The 15,257-nt window shown below is 54.7% G+C and overlaps 1 protein-coding gene across 1 annotated transcript in view; it reads left to right on the top strand.

The window, feature by feature from the left end:
* Positions 1-15,257, top strand: part of IGSF9B (immunoglobulin superfamily member 9B) — a 39,134-nt gene that overhangs the window by 10,919 nt on the left and 12,958 nt on the right. Inside the window, exons 5-15 of the mRNA XM_062508750.1 lie at positions 915-1,032; positions 1,825-1,966; positions 2,096-2,241; positions 4,560-4,702; positions 5,474-5,614; positions 6,819-6,935; positions 8,761-8,911; positions 9,443-9,554; positions 12,295-12,470; positions 13,068-13,294; positions 14,134-14,218. Of these exons, the coding sequence (XP_062364734.1) occupies positions 915-1,032; positions 1,825-1,966; positions 2,096-2,241; positions 4,560-4,702; positions 5,474-5,614; positions 6,819-6,935; positions 8,761-8,911; positions 9,443-9,554; positions 12,295-12,470; positions 13,068-13,294; positions 14,134-14,218 (1,558 nt within the window). The remainder of the gene's footprint in view (positions 1-914; positions 1,033-1,824; positions 1,967-2,095; positions 2,242-4,559; positions 4,703-5,473; positions 5,615-6,818; positions 6,936-8,760; positions 8,912-9,442; positions 9,555-12,294; positions 12,471-13,067; positions 13,295-14,133; positions 14,219-15,257) is intronic.

Genomic DNA, 15,257 nt, shown 5'->3' with positions numbered 1-15,257 from the left:
AGGCTGGAGACCACCCCAAGTGCTTGGGACAGCCCTGCTCCTGCACCTGACCTGGCCCCTTCAGACTCAGCCCAGGGACCAAGACCCTGGAGATGGGCTGGGGGCTGCAGCCTGGGGTAGTGTCCCCTCTGGCAGGGATGGATGCAGCAGGGCTGGGGCTGGGGCAGGGGAGGGTTGAACAGGGAGGATTTCCCCTCCTCCTTTCCCCTTCCGGACCCTTTTTGCATCCCAGAGGCTCCCAGGCAGAGATTTCCCCCCTGAGCTGTAATTGGTAAATCAGGCATTGGAATCAGCGCAGGCACTAATGAGAGTAATTAGGAATCATTTGTTACTAATTGAAATAGAAGGATGAGGCAGAGTGAGGTGGGGGGGGGGGGGAAGGCTGGCTGGGAGGCCTTTCTGTGTATTGGGGTGCTGCTACCCCAAAGGGGACAGTCCCTTGTCCATCCTTCTGCTGTGTCCCCAGGGGGAATCCATCCACTCCTCTTCCAGCTGAAAGGTGGCCCCACAGGGAGGACAGTGGCCAAGCTGAGCTCTCCCCGTCATCCCCCAGCAATGGAGCAGGTCCTTGGGGGCAGGGAATGCTCCAGCAAGGCTCCTTGTGAAGCTCCAATGGTGCTGGGGCACTTGGCAGGAGCGGTTTGGAGCCTACTGGCTGCCAGTCACTTCTGGGAGATGAATGCGCTGGCATGGTTATTTATTTATTTCATGATTTTTTTTTTCCCTTCCCCTTGGCGTCGAGTAGAAACGCGTGTGTTGGTTTATTAATATCCCAAGTCTTGCAGAGCGGGGAAACCCATTTCTCATCCAGCCCTAAAAGCACCTGCAGCTCTCTGCCGTGGGAAGCAGGGAGGGTCTTCCCCCATCCCCCTAGGGGTCCCTGCCCACACTCCAGGGTCTTCCCTTGTTCCCAGGTGAGCGATGGGAGCCTCACGGTGCTCTCGGTCAGCCGGGAGGACAGAGGTGCCTACACCTGCCGGGCCTACAGCATCCAGGGCGAGGCTGTGCACACCACCCGCCTGCTCGTCCAAGGTGAGACCTTTCAGCTCCTCAGCATCCCCTGGGAAGCCGGGATGGGGGGATCTCCATGGGTCACAGGGCTGTGGTGTCACCCTGGAGCAACCCCCAAGGCCTCTGTGCCTGGCATGGTGCTGGCTGCCCCGTGGCTCTGCATCCGGTTTGTAGGATGGAGGAATCTGCTTAACTGGAACACAATGGTGGCCGTGCTGATGAGCAGCCGGGCTCTGATGGCAGCTCCGTTTTGTTTGGGAAGCGGGGAAAAGATTGAGGCTGTCATGAAGCACCTCGTCAGACAGCAATGATGCATGACAGACCTCCTGCTCCTTGCTCCCTCTCTTATTAAATAAATCTTTAATTAGGTCAGCAGCTACCGGCAGAGAGAGGAGCACGGGGTGTCCTCTGCTCTGCTTTTGTGGCAGTGGTGTGCTGCTGGCCCCTGGCAGTCTGTTCCCCCTGGATTTTTCCTGTGGGTGATGCTATCCTTGAGAAGTGCTGGGGATGAAGGGAGGCGTGTCCTTGTGTGGCCTGGGAGAAACACCATGGGTATGAATCCCCTCCTGAAAGCTATAGAGATTAGGGGAAGAGCTGGGAATAACAGGGTCACCGTGGTTCTCAGTCAACCCAGAGATTAGGGAAAAGGTTGGGAATAACAGGGTCACTGTGGTTCTCGGAGGAATGGACCAGGCCTGCCCCAGAGCCCTCCAGCAGCTCCCAGCGAAAATGCTGGGATGGAGCTGAACCTGAGCAACCTTTGTGGGGGCAGCTGTAGTGATGGGAGTGACCCTTTCCTCGTCCCCCCTCCAGGACCACCCTTTATCGTTTCCCCTCCGGAGAACATCACAGTCAACATCTCCCAGGATGCACTGTTCACCTGCCAGGCCGAGGCGTACCCCGGGAACCTCACCTACCTGTGGTACTGGGAGGAGGAGAACGTCTACTTCAAGAAGTGAGTTTATAGCTGGTGGGGCAGCATGTTCTCCTCCTCCTGCTGCTCCTGAGTTGTGCTGAGAGCTGGGATTGTGTTGGGCTTTGCCCCTGGCTGTCCTCATGGTCCTCCTCTCCTCTTCCTTCGCAGTGACTTGAAGCTGAGGGTGCGGATCCTGATTGACGGGACACTGATTATTTTCCGTGTCAAACCAGAAGATGCTGGAAAATACACCTGTATCCCCAGCAACAGTCTGGGCCGCTCGCCATCAGCCTCTGCCTACCTGACAGTGCAGTGTGAGTGTGGGGATGGGGCTGGGATTGATAACACCTGGCTCCCAGGCAGCCCCAGAAGCTCTCTTGTCCTGGTATGACACTGGGAGAATCAGGCTGATGTGACAGCAGCCTTTGGATGAACATGGAATCATCCTCAGCAAGAAAGCTTGAGAGCATCCCACGTGGGCGTGGAAGACAGGAAAGCAAATGGTCTGAGCAGCCTGAGTGACACTGCTCAGCTGGGGCCGGTGTCCACCTTTGCTGCAAGTGTCTTTTAATTAGGCGAGCTTCATCCCGTGGCTGCTTCCTCCCTGTGCTCACCCTGCTGGGAAGCACCAGGCCATGGCTCTCAATGTAGTTTTTGGTGTTCGTTCCGGGGGCTTATTGCCGTGACACAGCCATTCCCGAGCTGTGGAACCACATTTCTCAGGTGGCAAGTGATCTAAACAAGCAGAGGAGAAAGGGCTGGAGCAGGAGTGTTGCTTCCCACGCTCGCTGCTCTCGCTCTCCCGGGATCCCCGGGCGGAATGGGTAGTGTGCCACCGGCATCCTGTGGCATTCCACAGTAATGGCCTCAATTGCCATTGCTCCAATTGCAATATTGCTCTGCTCGGAAAGACTGCGGCGCTTTTATTTCATAATGAAAGACAGGCCTGAGTAAAGTGGGCTCTCAGCGTGGGTTTTCCAAGGCTGCCTTAGAGCTGCTGCTGCCTTTAGACCTGGTGCTGGTTAGTGGGGAGCTGCTGCGAGAAGGGCTGGCAGGTCTGTATGGGGATGGGTGAAGGGGCAGAGTGGGCAGGGGATGGTGTCAGTGGTGCTATGCCCAGGCACAGACGTGATTTGGAGTTTGGATGTGCCCAGCTGGGTGGCTCTTGGGAAACCCTGTGGCCTCAAGCCATTAAATCTGCCCTGCCGCTAATCCAGGGCTGCTTGTCAGGGCTGATAGCTGTTAAAAATAGCTCTGATGGCAGGGAGAGCCGGCTGGGACAATCTGCTGCTCAGCCAGGCTTCTGCACAAGGAAAGGGGCTTGGCTTTTGGTACCACAAACCCTTTTCCTCCTGAGCAAACCTCGTCCACACTGGGGCTGATACCTCCGGAGGGAGCTCCCCATCCTCTGAAAGCAGATGGGGACACAGCTCTGGGTCATTAGTGGGCTGGGCTGGCCCCCGGCCAGTGACCTAGTAGTGAAAGGCTCGATCCCATTACCCTCTCCCGCACCGCTGGAGTCCTTGATTACATTTCCTAAGAGGTGGAGTTAAGCAGAGGGGGGTGAAGCCTGCTCCGTATGTGGCGCTGGGCAATCTGGGTTACGGTGCCACTGCCTGGGGCGCACGGTTTTGGGGAGTGGTTGGGGTGATGTGCTGGGAGCAGAGCTCCCAAACTCTGCTGGTTTTGCCCCATGAAAGCAATAAGGAGAGAACACCCCCACATCTTCCGTCCCTTCCTATTAAACACCTTAATGTTTACTCCCCACTTTGTATCTGCAGTGCTGGGATGCTGCACCCCCAAACCCCCACATTTATCCCTTAATGCAGCATAAGCCCCATCAGGATTTTCCCATAACCTCGTGCTGCCGGTGTCTAGACAAGATTGTAGAAATACTCACTCTTCTTATTAAAAATAACATTTTTTTAAAAAAACTTCTTATTAAAGAAAGTCTAGATTCTCTTCAACCCACTCGCACTTAATTAAAAAGCTCTTAGAAGTGCTGATAATGACACATTCTAGACTGGAGGATTGCGAGACACCTCTCTGCGTGGGTGGTGCAGCGTGGAAGGGGGGTTAGATTTGTATTTTAAGGTTTTTGCATCTTGGAAAGGGTGAAGTGGCTGCTGTTCAATATGACCCAGCCTCAATGGAGCATGAGTAAAAGCAGATATGGGAGATAAAGGACTCGTGGCAACCTGGACATAGATCCCTTTTCCCGTCTGGGTGTGTTTTAAGGATTGGCAGTTGAAATGGCTTTGACTGCTTGTATGTAGAACCAGGCTGTGCTGGTGTTCATCACACCTGGCATGTGTTGTGCTGCAGTGGAGAAACACAGGCTTCAGCAGGATGCAAGTTGGTGTGAATTGGGAGCAGGCATATCTCACATTTCTTCTTAAATGCAATCTCTAATGAGCCCCAGGTAGGAACACCCTAGACATGAGCAAAGCCTCCCAAAAATGCCAGGTATTCCAGTGGATTTGTGTGTAGCAAGCCTGGCTTAACAGCCTGTGTGAGCCAGGGTGGTGCTGAGTTTGGAATTAATTGCAGAAGTGAGGTAGATCCTCTGACGCCAGGCTGGGAGGAGAGATGGGCTCTCCCCCATGCTAACGTGGTGCTGCTGCCCTGCCAGATCCTGCCCGTGTGGTGAACATGCCCCCCATCATCTACGTTCCCATCGGGATCCACGGGTACATCCGCTGCCCGGTCGAGGCGGAGCCCCCGGTCACGCTGGTCAAGTGGAACAAGGACGGGCGTCCCCTGCGAATCGAGAAGGTAACGAAGCCCCCAGGGAGGGGAGGTGGGGCCACAGAGGGGTTCAGACCCTCATGTCCTCGGCAAACACCAGTGAGCACCACCAAGGCACCCTGTGGGACCCTTTCTGTTGGGAGAGAACAATCTCATGGATGGGATGATGCTGCTTTGACTTATCAGCTGTGGACAGTTAATTCCAGTTCTTGTACGGAGCCCACAGTGCCTGTGTCTCCCACACCTGATGCCTTCTTCCCCCTAAAGTCACCTCCTGATGGCCCTGGTTTATTTTTCCAATGGCAACTGGTGGTTAAAAGACCCTTTTAACAAATCTACATCTTCCCCTAATCATGGTTTGATAGTCTGAGCAAGGATATTCACCATTAAATATTTAAAGAAAGCGCTCAATATTTTAATTTTTTTTGCTTAAATATTAATGATTTGAAGTTTAAATTCCATTTAAATCTGTTGCTGCTGTGGCCTTCTGGTTCTTGGTGCCCTCAGCCCTCCAGCTGGAGATGTCTTGTCGACTCCAGAACAAGTTTTATTTAGTGTTAGATTCTGATCTTAAATCTTTTGGGCTACATGAGGGAGCCTGGCTGTCTTTGGATGGGCTGATGTTGCCAGGTTTCCTCTCTCTACTGTTGAGGAAATGTTTTGGATGTTGGGAGTGGGATTGGGCATCTCCTGGAGATGACAGTCACCCTGGGCATGGGTGAGGGCCTTGGCTGAAAGGGAAATAAGGAGCTGTGGTGGGTGTTGGATAAGTGAGCTCCCTGGTTCTCCCTGCTGCAGTATTCTGGCTGGAACCTGCTGGAAGACGGGTCGATCCGGATCGAGGAGGCCACTGAAGATGCTCTCGGCACTTACACCTGTGTGCCTTATAACGCCCTGGGTACGATGGGCCAGTCTCCCCCTGCCCGACTGGTACTGAAGGTAACTCCTCTGCCAAAATCCCATAGGTTTGCTGGGAGCAGTATCCTCCTGTGCCAGGAGCAGCTCCTGGGGCGGTGTGGGGAAGATCAGAGGCTCCAGGGTGAGGGTGTGTCTGTACTGTGGTTGGAGATGTGCTTCCCACCAGCACAAGCAAACCCCCAGGGCACCCTGTCTAGTGTAGCTGGAAATATCCTGCCAGAGCAGCAGCACGGGTTTTGACACTAGTCTGGGGTAGTTTGAGGAAACATCTCTCTGGAATGTCCCCTTTGCCAACAAAACACTTAGCCCTGCTGGCCCGGGCTTGGGTTCAGGAGGATTTTAATAAATGGATGATTTGAGCTCCACGTGCTCCGGCTGCGTGCGGCGCCTAGGGTGCTCCCAGTGCAGTTCCCAGTGCAGCTGGGGTGGGAGCTGCTGCTTCTTCCCTTCCTGAACACGGAGTCCTGTGCCTGGGAGGGAGCCGTGGTGATTCATGGTGTCTCGTCGAGGTTCAGATGATAAAGCTTTGTGTACCAGACACACACATCCGCTGGGGCGGCTGCCGGGGCGAGGAAATCAGGTTGATGGTTGATGTGATGTGGGTGGGTTTCTTCCTGTTTCGAGGAGGTAAAAAGCAAGATGCTGCTCAGCCTGGCGAAGAGAACTTGTGTGGAGTTGTCACAGCAGCCTTCCTGTGTCTGAGGGGGCCTGCAAGGAAGCTGGAGAGGGATTCTTTCTCAGGACCTGTAGAGATGGGACAAGGGGTAATAGGAACAAACTGAAAGAGGCAAAATATAGGTTGGCTGTTAGGAGAAAGCTCTTCTGTGTGAGGGTGGTGAGGCCCTGGCACAAGTTGCCTAGAGAAGCTATGGCTGCCCCATCCATGGAAATGTCCAAGGACAGGTTGGAGCAGCCTGTGATAGCGGAATGTATCCCTTTCATGGCAGGAGGTGGAATGGGATGAGCTTTAAGGTACTTTCCAACCTAAACCATTCTGGGGTTCCATGATTCTATGCTCCAGTGCAGTGGCTCCTTGGTGAGAATCTCCCTCCAGGTGTGTAATTTGGTGTGCCATCGAGGCTCCTTAGCACACGTTCTCCACACAATTTTCCTCGCAGTGCCTCAAGCTTACCCAGAATGGGGGTTAGATTGGTTTGGAAAAGGCTTGGTTTTGGGAATGGGAGTTTGGGCAGGCTAACACTCCTTGTTTTGCCCTTGGCTGCAGGACCCCCCCTATTTCACGGTGCTACCAGGCTGGGAGTACAGACAGGAGGCAGGGAGGGAGCTGTTGATTCCTTGCGCTGCTGCCGGAGACCCCTTTCCCATCATCGCCTGGAGAAAGGTACCCGGCCTGCCAGACAAATCTGCAGTGCCTTTGGCTTTTGGTGAATATTGCAGACAGAGAAGCCACACTCTGTCCCGGTAAGAACAAACTGCAGGTACAGCTGCTTCGCTTTGGGCTGAGCCACTGCTGTCCTGTCCCGCAGGTGGGTGGGGGAAGCCCGGCTTGTGGCCACCGACTAATCCCGGGAAACCGACACGGCAGCATCTGCAAAGCTGAAACACTGCCCCTGCCCTGGCCCCTCCTCTGCCTCGCCAGCACTGCCCACTGGACACCGTCCTCCTTACCTGGCTCCCAGGTGGTCACCAGCAGGACGTGGCAGTCGTGGCAATGCCGTTCTCGTTCTCGCAGCACACGCCTCCCATGGAGGGAGGGGATGTGTCACCACAGCACATCCAGGGCTCTCTTGGCTCTGGACTGGTCAGGAGAGCAGCTGCTTTACTGCCCTGTGACTTCACAGACCCTGGGAAGAAGCTGTTTCTATGATCCTGAACTGGATATAAAGATTTCAAGATGTCCCTTTTCATAGAGCTGGGTGTGGTGGCACTGCCTGGGAGCAGCAAGGGCTTTCAAGTCTTCCTGCAGCCTTCCCTTTGCTTCCCACCTCTACTGCTCCCATAGAAAAGCCACTGTACAGGAGACCTCTCGAGCTCTTTGTCGTGCTGTCAGAAACTTCCCTCCAAGCCTTCCATGCCCTTCTTGGGGCTCTTGAGAGTGAGCTGGGTCCCTCTGTCACTCAGTGGGACCGTCCCCAAGCCTTGTGTCTTGAGCTGCTGGATCTGTGGGTTTAGCAGCATGAGGAGGAGCATGACTTGTACTCATTGCAAGTGACCTGCCTAAAGCTTGTTGGCTGTTTAGTCTTTTTCTCCATCTTATTTTAATTTTCATGCCCTCACCAGTCTCAGTTAGGTTTCTCTCCAATCCCTCTTGTGCCTTCTGGTGGTCCTCCTCGTTTTGTCGCTCTGGGCTTAACTCCTCCATCTCCAGTCAGGGCTGGCTTGGGCAGGGCTCAGTTTGCCATTGGCAGAAGCCAGCTCCCTCCCTCTCCATCAGCCCACCAGTGCTGACCAGTCTCTTGAAGGACTCCTGGGGCTTGCACTGGTAACCCCATGTGTCTGTGGGCTCCTCTGCTCCTCCTTCTTTGCATCAACCTTTGGGTCCTGGTGTTGATCAGCAGAGCACCCCACATGAAGAACAGCTGAAGAGGACTCAGGACAACATGGGATTTGCACAACTTTGGCTGGTGGGCCTAGATGAGTTGTTATAAAGATCCATCTTTCTGCTTGGCTTGAGAGATTCCAGGCACCTTCACGCACGCCATCCTCCCACATCCTCATGGCGCCCTTGCTGCCCAGACCTTTGATGTGAAGGGTCCTGCCTCTCATCTGCCGCTGACTGAGGCTGAGGAGCAGTTTGGGCATCTCCTGGGGCAGCCTGTGCCTTCCCCATCCTGGGAGGGGGTTTGCTGGGACGGCCGGTGCCCCTTCCCGCAGCAGTTTCAGCTTTGGATGCCGGAGGTTGAGCCCTGGCGCGGGGCTCGGTGTCCGTGCGAGTGCCGTGGGGTTTCCCGCTTGTGTGTGAGTGCTGAGCAGCAGCCTCCTGACGCATGCCTCTCGCGTTGCCCCCCAGGTCCTCTCGGAAACGGGGGAACCGTCTGCCTTGCCACGACCGGAGAGACCAGATCCCCTGCCGGTGGCCGGCGGTGTCCCCTGGGCCGCGCAGGTAGCTTAGTGACCCCGCTGCCGCCTCACCCTGCCCCACGACCCGCTGCTGAGTCGTGTCTTTTCTCTCTTTGCCCTGCTCTCCACCCCGCTCCTCGCCCAAGGTAGGGAAGCCCAGCAGGAGCAAGCACAACACGCTGCCCGGCGGGACCCTGCAGATCCGCTCCCTCGGCAAGGACGACCACGGCGAGTGGGAGTGCGTCGCCACCAACATCGTCGCAAGCATTACTGCCAGCACCCACCTGACCGTCGTAGGTATGGGCTGGGGGGAAGTCCCCCAGGCAAGGCAGATGAAGATGGGGATGCTCCCCACAAAGAGAACTGTGGTGACAGGATGAGGGGGAGTGGCTTTAAACTGAGAGACTGAAGGTTTACGTGAGATATTGGGAAGAAATTCCTCTCTCTGAGGGTGGTGAGGCCCTGGCACAGAAGCTGTGGCTACCCCATCTCTGGAGGTGTTCAGGGTCACACTGGACAGGGCTTGGAGCAACCTGGTCTAGTGAAAGGCGTCCTTGCCCATGTCAGGAGGGTTTGAGTAGATGTCTCTTCAAGTTCCTTCCAACCCAAATCACTCTATGATTGTAAGGGCAATGTCTCCTTTAAATGTTAGTTCCTGGTGGAGTTGCCTTTCCCTGTGCTGTTATTTTGGCCACCTGTCCTGCTGCCATTTCCAGCAGGATTGGCCATTGGCTCAGTGCAAGAGGAGTCCCCTCAGACCATGGCTTGAGAGAAGACCCCTTGCAGCCCCGGTGCTGCTGCCCTCTAAGCTGTCCCCTCTCTCTGCAGGGACAAGCCCTCATGCCCCGACCAGCGTGCACGTCGTGGCCGCCATGACCTCAGCCAACGTCTCCTGGGAGCCCGGCTACGACGGTGGATACGAGCAGACTTTCTCAGTTTGGTACGGCCCTCTGTGAGTCATCCTGGCATGCTTTGCTCTCTGCTTCTTTTCCTTCCTAGCCGACCCGAGCTTGGAGCAGCCGGGGAGGGGAGGGTGGGGAGGGTGGTGTGCCTGGCTCTGTGCCCGTGGGCCTTACAGGCTGAGCTCCCTCGGGTTCCTCGGAGAGATGGGTGGTGGTGGTGGTGGTGGTGGAATCGTGTAGTTCCCGTATTTCCTCTCCCTTCTGTGCTGGCCACTGCCTCTGTCTGCCCCAGCAGGTTTTACTCTACTTGTGGTACACGGGAGATGCTTTGCATTCATGTAGCTGTGCCTCTGGCATCTAATTTCAAGATAAACTGTTTATGAGGCTTAACAGCCAGGGAGAGGATGGAAAATGCAACCTTTAGAGAGTGCGTCCTAGAAGAGCTGTGACTAAGCAGAAATGTTCTCTCCTTGCTCTGTGGCTCCCTGGAGGTGGTTAAATCCCAGCTGAGATCATGAGCAGCCACTGTGAGATCCTGGCACTGGGGCTTTGCTCCCATAGCTCCTGTGCTCCCCAGCACCCAAAGCTGGTGGGTACATCCCACCTTCCTGCAGCAGGGCCAGGCTCAGCCCCATGCCTTTCCCCTGGGGCAGGGGGGAGAAATGTATCTGCAGCAATGTTGGGGTTTACTTTGGGCTCTGCTGTTGTCATCTTCTTCTAAAGAATCATCCTTGGAAATGTGGAGGGGGTGATGCCTTCCCTTTTCAGGCTTGGGCTGGCATTCTTCAGCTTTTCCTCTTGCTCTCTCATTCTTTCTTTGCCTTGATTTGCCCTGATGGAGGCTGCTGATAGAGAGGAGAGAGGGAGACGCTGCCTGTAATGATTTCTGCTCTGCTCCAGCCCGAGGCTGGGCTGTCTGTCTGGAGATGGAAAGAAGGAATAGATTGAACAGAGGGGGGAAAATGAGGGAGCAAGCTGAGCAGTGCAGACCTTGCTTTGATGAAAATGTCCTTGGGAAGGAGTGGTTAAACTCTCTGCTCTGGAGATGTGGCTGCATCAGCAGCTGCTGCTCTTGCTCTGCAGACTGCTCTCGGATTCCTGCCTCCTTGTGGCTCTTCCAGACTCCACAGGGAGACAGCAGCCAGCAGGGAAGGGTGTTTGCACCAAGCTTGCATTAAGGAATTCACAGGGAGCTGTGTGGACTTTGGAGAGGGAGGCAGTGACCTGACCCTAGGGTGTGATCTCTGTAGGATGTGCTGTTCCCTGGGAGCAGGGATCTGGGGCGCAGCTGGCTCATGCAGTGCCATCCATGTCCTTTCCTCCCTGCTGTGAATGTGGGGTGCTCAAGCAAAACATGGCTCCATTTTCTCTGGATTCATGCTCTCCTCCTGTGTCAGCCCTTGTTGAGGCTGGAAATGCAAGCCCTGCTCCCTGGGGGTGGCTGGGGCCACCACGGCATTCCAGCTGTACCACATCCTTCCTCAGCAAGGGGTTTCTCCCAGTACAGTGCTGCATTTACCCTCTGCTTTCCCCACCCTCAGCCCCTCTCTCATGTGTCCCTGTCTGCAGCAGTGCTGGGAAGGAGGGATGTGAGTGCAGTGGGATGAAACACTGCAGGGAAACCAGCCCAGGAAAGGGGCTGCCCTGCTGCCCTCCTGCCTCTGCCATGGTGGTGGGGGGGATCCTGGGATCTGTCATCCCAGCTGGAGCTGCAGTGATCCAGAGGTTTTCCCTGGCTTTGGTGGAGGCACAGGGCACGTGCATGGCTCTCCATCAACCAGCTCGTTTCCATGGCTTGCTGCTGCTTCTCTGCCTCACCTTCTGCTCCCTGGACAGTAGCATTATTTCTCTTTGCTCCATCTTTTTCTGCTGGGTAGATTCACATGGTTGTGTCCTGGTGGCTGCTGATGTGCCCCCTTACCTGTGCAGGACAGACCATCTGCACCAATCCTTCCCAAATCTTCCATGGACACCACCAAAACCTGCAGCTGAGGGCTCAGACTCCCTAAAGAATCTTTCTAACACGAGCACCTCTACTTGCAGTATTGTAGTAGTGCAGTGGTGCTGTGTTGGGATGTGAGATCCTGGTGGGATTAATCCCTCTGACTTGTGGAGGTGGCTGCATGCTCCTGGGTTGCACTGGGATGGCTCTAAGAGCGTTTTTCATCCTGGGTTTGTGGTTAGACCCCAGCAGAAAGGTTCTGTCCTGCACTCCCTGCCAGTGCCTCTGCTGCTCTGCCAAACCCTGAGTTGGTGCCCCAGGCTGTGCTGGCAGCCCCCGACTTGTGCAAATGTGGCTGAGATGGGGATTTAGTTAAATGTCTCTCGTGGGATGACATGTACAGGGCTACAGCTGAGGGAGAACTTGGCTCTGGCTCAGGAGATGTCGAGGTATAAATGGGAACAGGGCCTGTCTCCTGCGTCAGCCGTTCCCTTTGCAGCACTCACCAAAATGCTCCAGCTCCCACTTTTGCCCATGGGAATCTGGCGCAGATCACGTCAGAGCGGGGCTGTTGGCACTGCTGTTGTCCCTGCCCCAGCTCAGGGCAGAGGAGAGAGCTGGTTACAGTGCCTCTGAGAGCTGGTGGGACACGAGGGGACGGTGTCCTGTGCCAGCTCGTGGGTGGTGAGTGGCTGCCCCAAGTCCATCCACATCACTGCTGTCAAACCAAACCATCGCTCAGGAAAGCTCCATTTTTGCATAAGAAGTTAATGCTGCCTCTTTATCCTCCCTATCAAAGACAACTTCCCTGAGGATGCTCCCTTTTGTCTTGGCAGGATGAAAAGAGCCCAGTTTGGACCCCACGACTGGCTATCTCTCCCTGTGCCAGCTGGTTCCAGTTGGCTACTGGTAGATACCTTGGAACCAGAGACTGCTTATCAGTTCAGTGTCTTGGCTCAAAACAAGCTGGGCACCAGCTCCTTCAGTGAGGTGGTCACTGTGAACACTCTAGGTAGGTCCTCCCTGGGAACAGGGGGAGGGCTGGGGAGGGATCTGGGAAAGGTCTGTGGGGAGAAGGGGCCCTTTGCTTCGCTCCATGTTTCCTGTCTGCTGGGGATGGTGACAGAGATGAACATCAGCAGCAAGTTTCCAGCTATGTAGGAGATAGTTTGTGGTGGGTCCTGGATGAAGCTTGCAGACTTTGCTGGATGCATGAGGCTCTGGAAGGCTTGTCCTGAGAGACAGCATGGGAGAGCTGTACTGTGCCAGTTACCTTTCAGATCTTCCTTAAGTTCAGCTGGGATCAGGAGGTATTAATAGAGCACGAGATCACTTGTTACAGCTCAGAGCCTTTGGGCTCTTAGATGGAGGTGGGTGGAAGCAGGAAGGCCTGGAGTCATGGCCTCATTAGTCCAGTGCCTTTTGAAAATCTACTTTTCTATTTCTGTGATAAGAGACCAGACTCCCAAGACGTGCCCTAAACTTCTGGAATGTGGGAACAGCCACAGTGGTCCTGCTGCTGCTGCTGGGGCCACGTGTGGAAGAGGCTCACCTGCACTTGCCCTGCCCCATCTCAGAGGTGTCCCTGTCCCTTCTGCTCTGTCCCCAGCATTCCCTGTAACAACTCCAGAGCCTCTGGTGTTGGTTACCCCACCGAGGTGCCTAACAGCCAACCGGACACAGCAAGGCGTCCTCCTGTCGTGGCTCCCTCCCGCCAACCACAGCTTCCCCATCGACCGCTACATCATGGAATTCCGCGTGGCAGAGAAGTGGGAGATCCTGGATGATGGCATCCCAGGCTCTGAGAGCGAGTTCTTTGCCAAGGACTTGTCCCAGGTGAGCAGGGGCTGCCCTTACCATACACAGCTCAGTGATCTTTTCCAGCCTTTGTGGTTCTGTAATAATATTGCACTGTCTGCTGCACCTCCAGGGAAGTTGTGGAGTGGCTCGATCCCTGTACTTGATCAGGGAGCTGGGAAAGTGCTGCAAAAGACAGAATACTTAAATAATTGTAGTTAATAGTATTAAGTAATCGTAACCAATATACATATAAATTATAAATAGTGTGTTACTCTTCAGTTACTCATAGCCAGCATTTGACAAAGTTGTTCTAAACTACTTTTGTAGGAACACAGCTTGAGAAAATGACTGAAACTTCAAGTTTTGATAAAGCCACTCTGATATGCTTCAATGAACAAAGCCTGGGAGAGAAGGGTGTATTGTTGAGGTTTGGAATGTAGGATTTATGGACCACAAGGACATTTTGCAGAAACCAGAAGCTAAAGAGACTAACAAAATCTCAGAATACATTAGAAAGTCCCTACAGGAGGAAAAAGATACTAAAAATATGCACTAATTAGCATAAGAAGCGAGAAATCAATAACCAATAGAGGATAGAATGCTAATTAATGAAAGAGAATTGTGCAATTTAGAACCAATGAACAGTAATTTTTGTTTGATGAAAAATGTAGAAATAGATGAAAAATTTTCGTATCTGTGTCTGGGTGGAGGCCAGGATTTTACTGGTCACACACCCCCTGGGCAAGGATAGAAGCCTGACTTGCTAACATTAGAAATGGGGTGTTAGAGGGTTTTATTTATCCTGGGGATGTTGGAGGGTCTGTTGGAGAGGCTGGAGGCTGTGTGGGGGCCCTGACCTGTGTTTGCTGTTCCAGGACACCTGGTACGAGTTCCGCGTGCTGGCGGTCATGCAAGATCTCATCAGCGAACCCAGCAACGTCGCTGGCGTGTCCAGTACAGGTGAGGAGGGCTTCCAGTACAGGTGAGGAGGGCTGGCTCCTCTTCTTCAGCTGGCAGTGGGGCTGAGAGCTGGGCTGAGGGAGGTGCAGGGCTGTCACGGGTGTGCTGAACACCGCGCTGACCCCAGGCTGCCTCCCGATGGGAGCAGGCGAGGACAAATCCCCGGGGCACCGCAGAGCCCAGCACGAACCGGCTCTGCGGTGAGCCTGGAGAACAAAGCTCCGAGCGGCCGCTGAGAGTGGGAATGAAAGGTGGAGAGAGGGAAACGTAGCACTGCAGTGCAGAGTCCGCAGGGAAAAGAGATTTGCAAGCGGGAGACTGCAGCGTGCTGCAGCTGGTGCGTGTTCCCTGCCCGTACGGCTCCGAGAACGCTCCTGGAGCAGAGAGGCGGGCGGGGGAGGGCTGGCATGGTGCTGGGCAAGGCGAGGGCAGCAGGAAGGGATGGGGATGAGGCGAGCCCGGTTTTTCTGGCTCTCGTGGAATACCCGGCTCGGCTGTGCAGCGATGCAGCGGTCTCTCTCTGCCCCCAAGTGGTGCCGGTGTGGTGAGGAGAACTTGCTGCAGCCTCCCTGCTCGCTGCCCTTGCTCCTCACGCCCAGCTTTCCTGATGGGGTTTGGCAGGGGCCCAGCCCCAGGCAGGTGCTCTCCCAGGCTGAAAGCCCGGGACCCTGGATATGGCACACGGCAGGAGCACCGAGGTGTGCAGGGTGCCCAACCTGCACGTGCCCACAGCCGAGGTCTGCTGCGGCTTCCCACGCGCTCCTTTTTAGCAAAGGGTTGTCATCAGGGTTTGGACCCCTGTTTTCATTGGAACGCTGAAATGAAGCACTGACAAAGAGGTTGAAATACCTTGTGCTGCTCCAGTGGGTTATTCAGCTAGGAGGTGAATGCAGGTTTACTGCAGCTCTGTGTGTTTAGACATAAATGTGTGTTTGTTTTGTGTGGAGACTTCTTCCCTGGGTGTCTACCCGTTAAAACAGAAATGTTCATCAGGTTGCTTTGGGCAATCTGGTCTAGTTGAAAATGTCCCTGCTTATTG

Source organism: Cinclus cinclus, chromosome 25 (genome assembly GCF_963662255.1).
Source record: "Cinclus cinclus chromosome 25, bCinCin1.1, whole genome shotgun sequence".
NCBI classification, from domain to species: Eukaryota; Metazoa; Chordata; class Aves; order Passeriformes; family Cinclidae; genus Cinclus; species Cinclus cinclus.
This window is presented reverse-complemented; position numbering and strand designations above follow the sequence as displayed.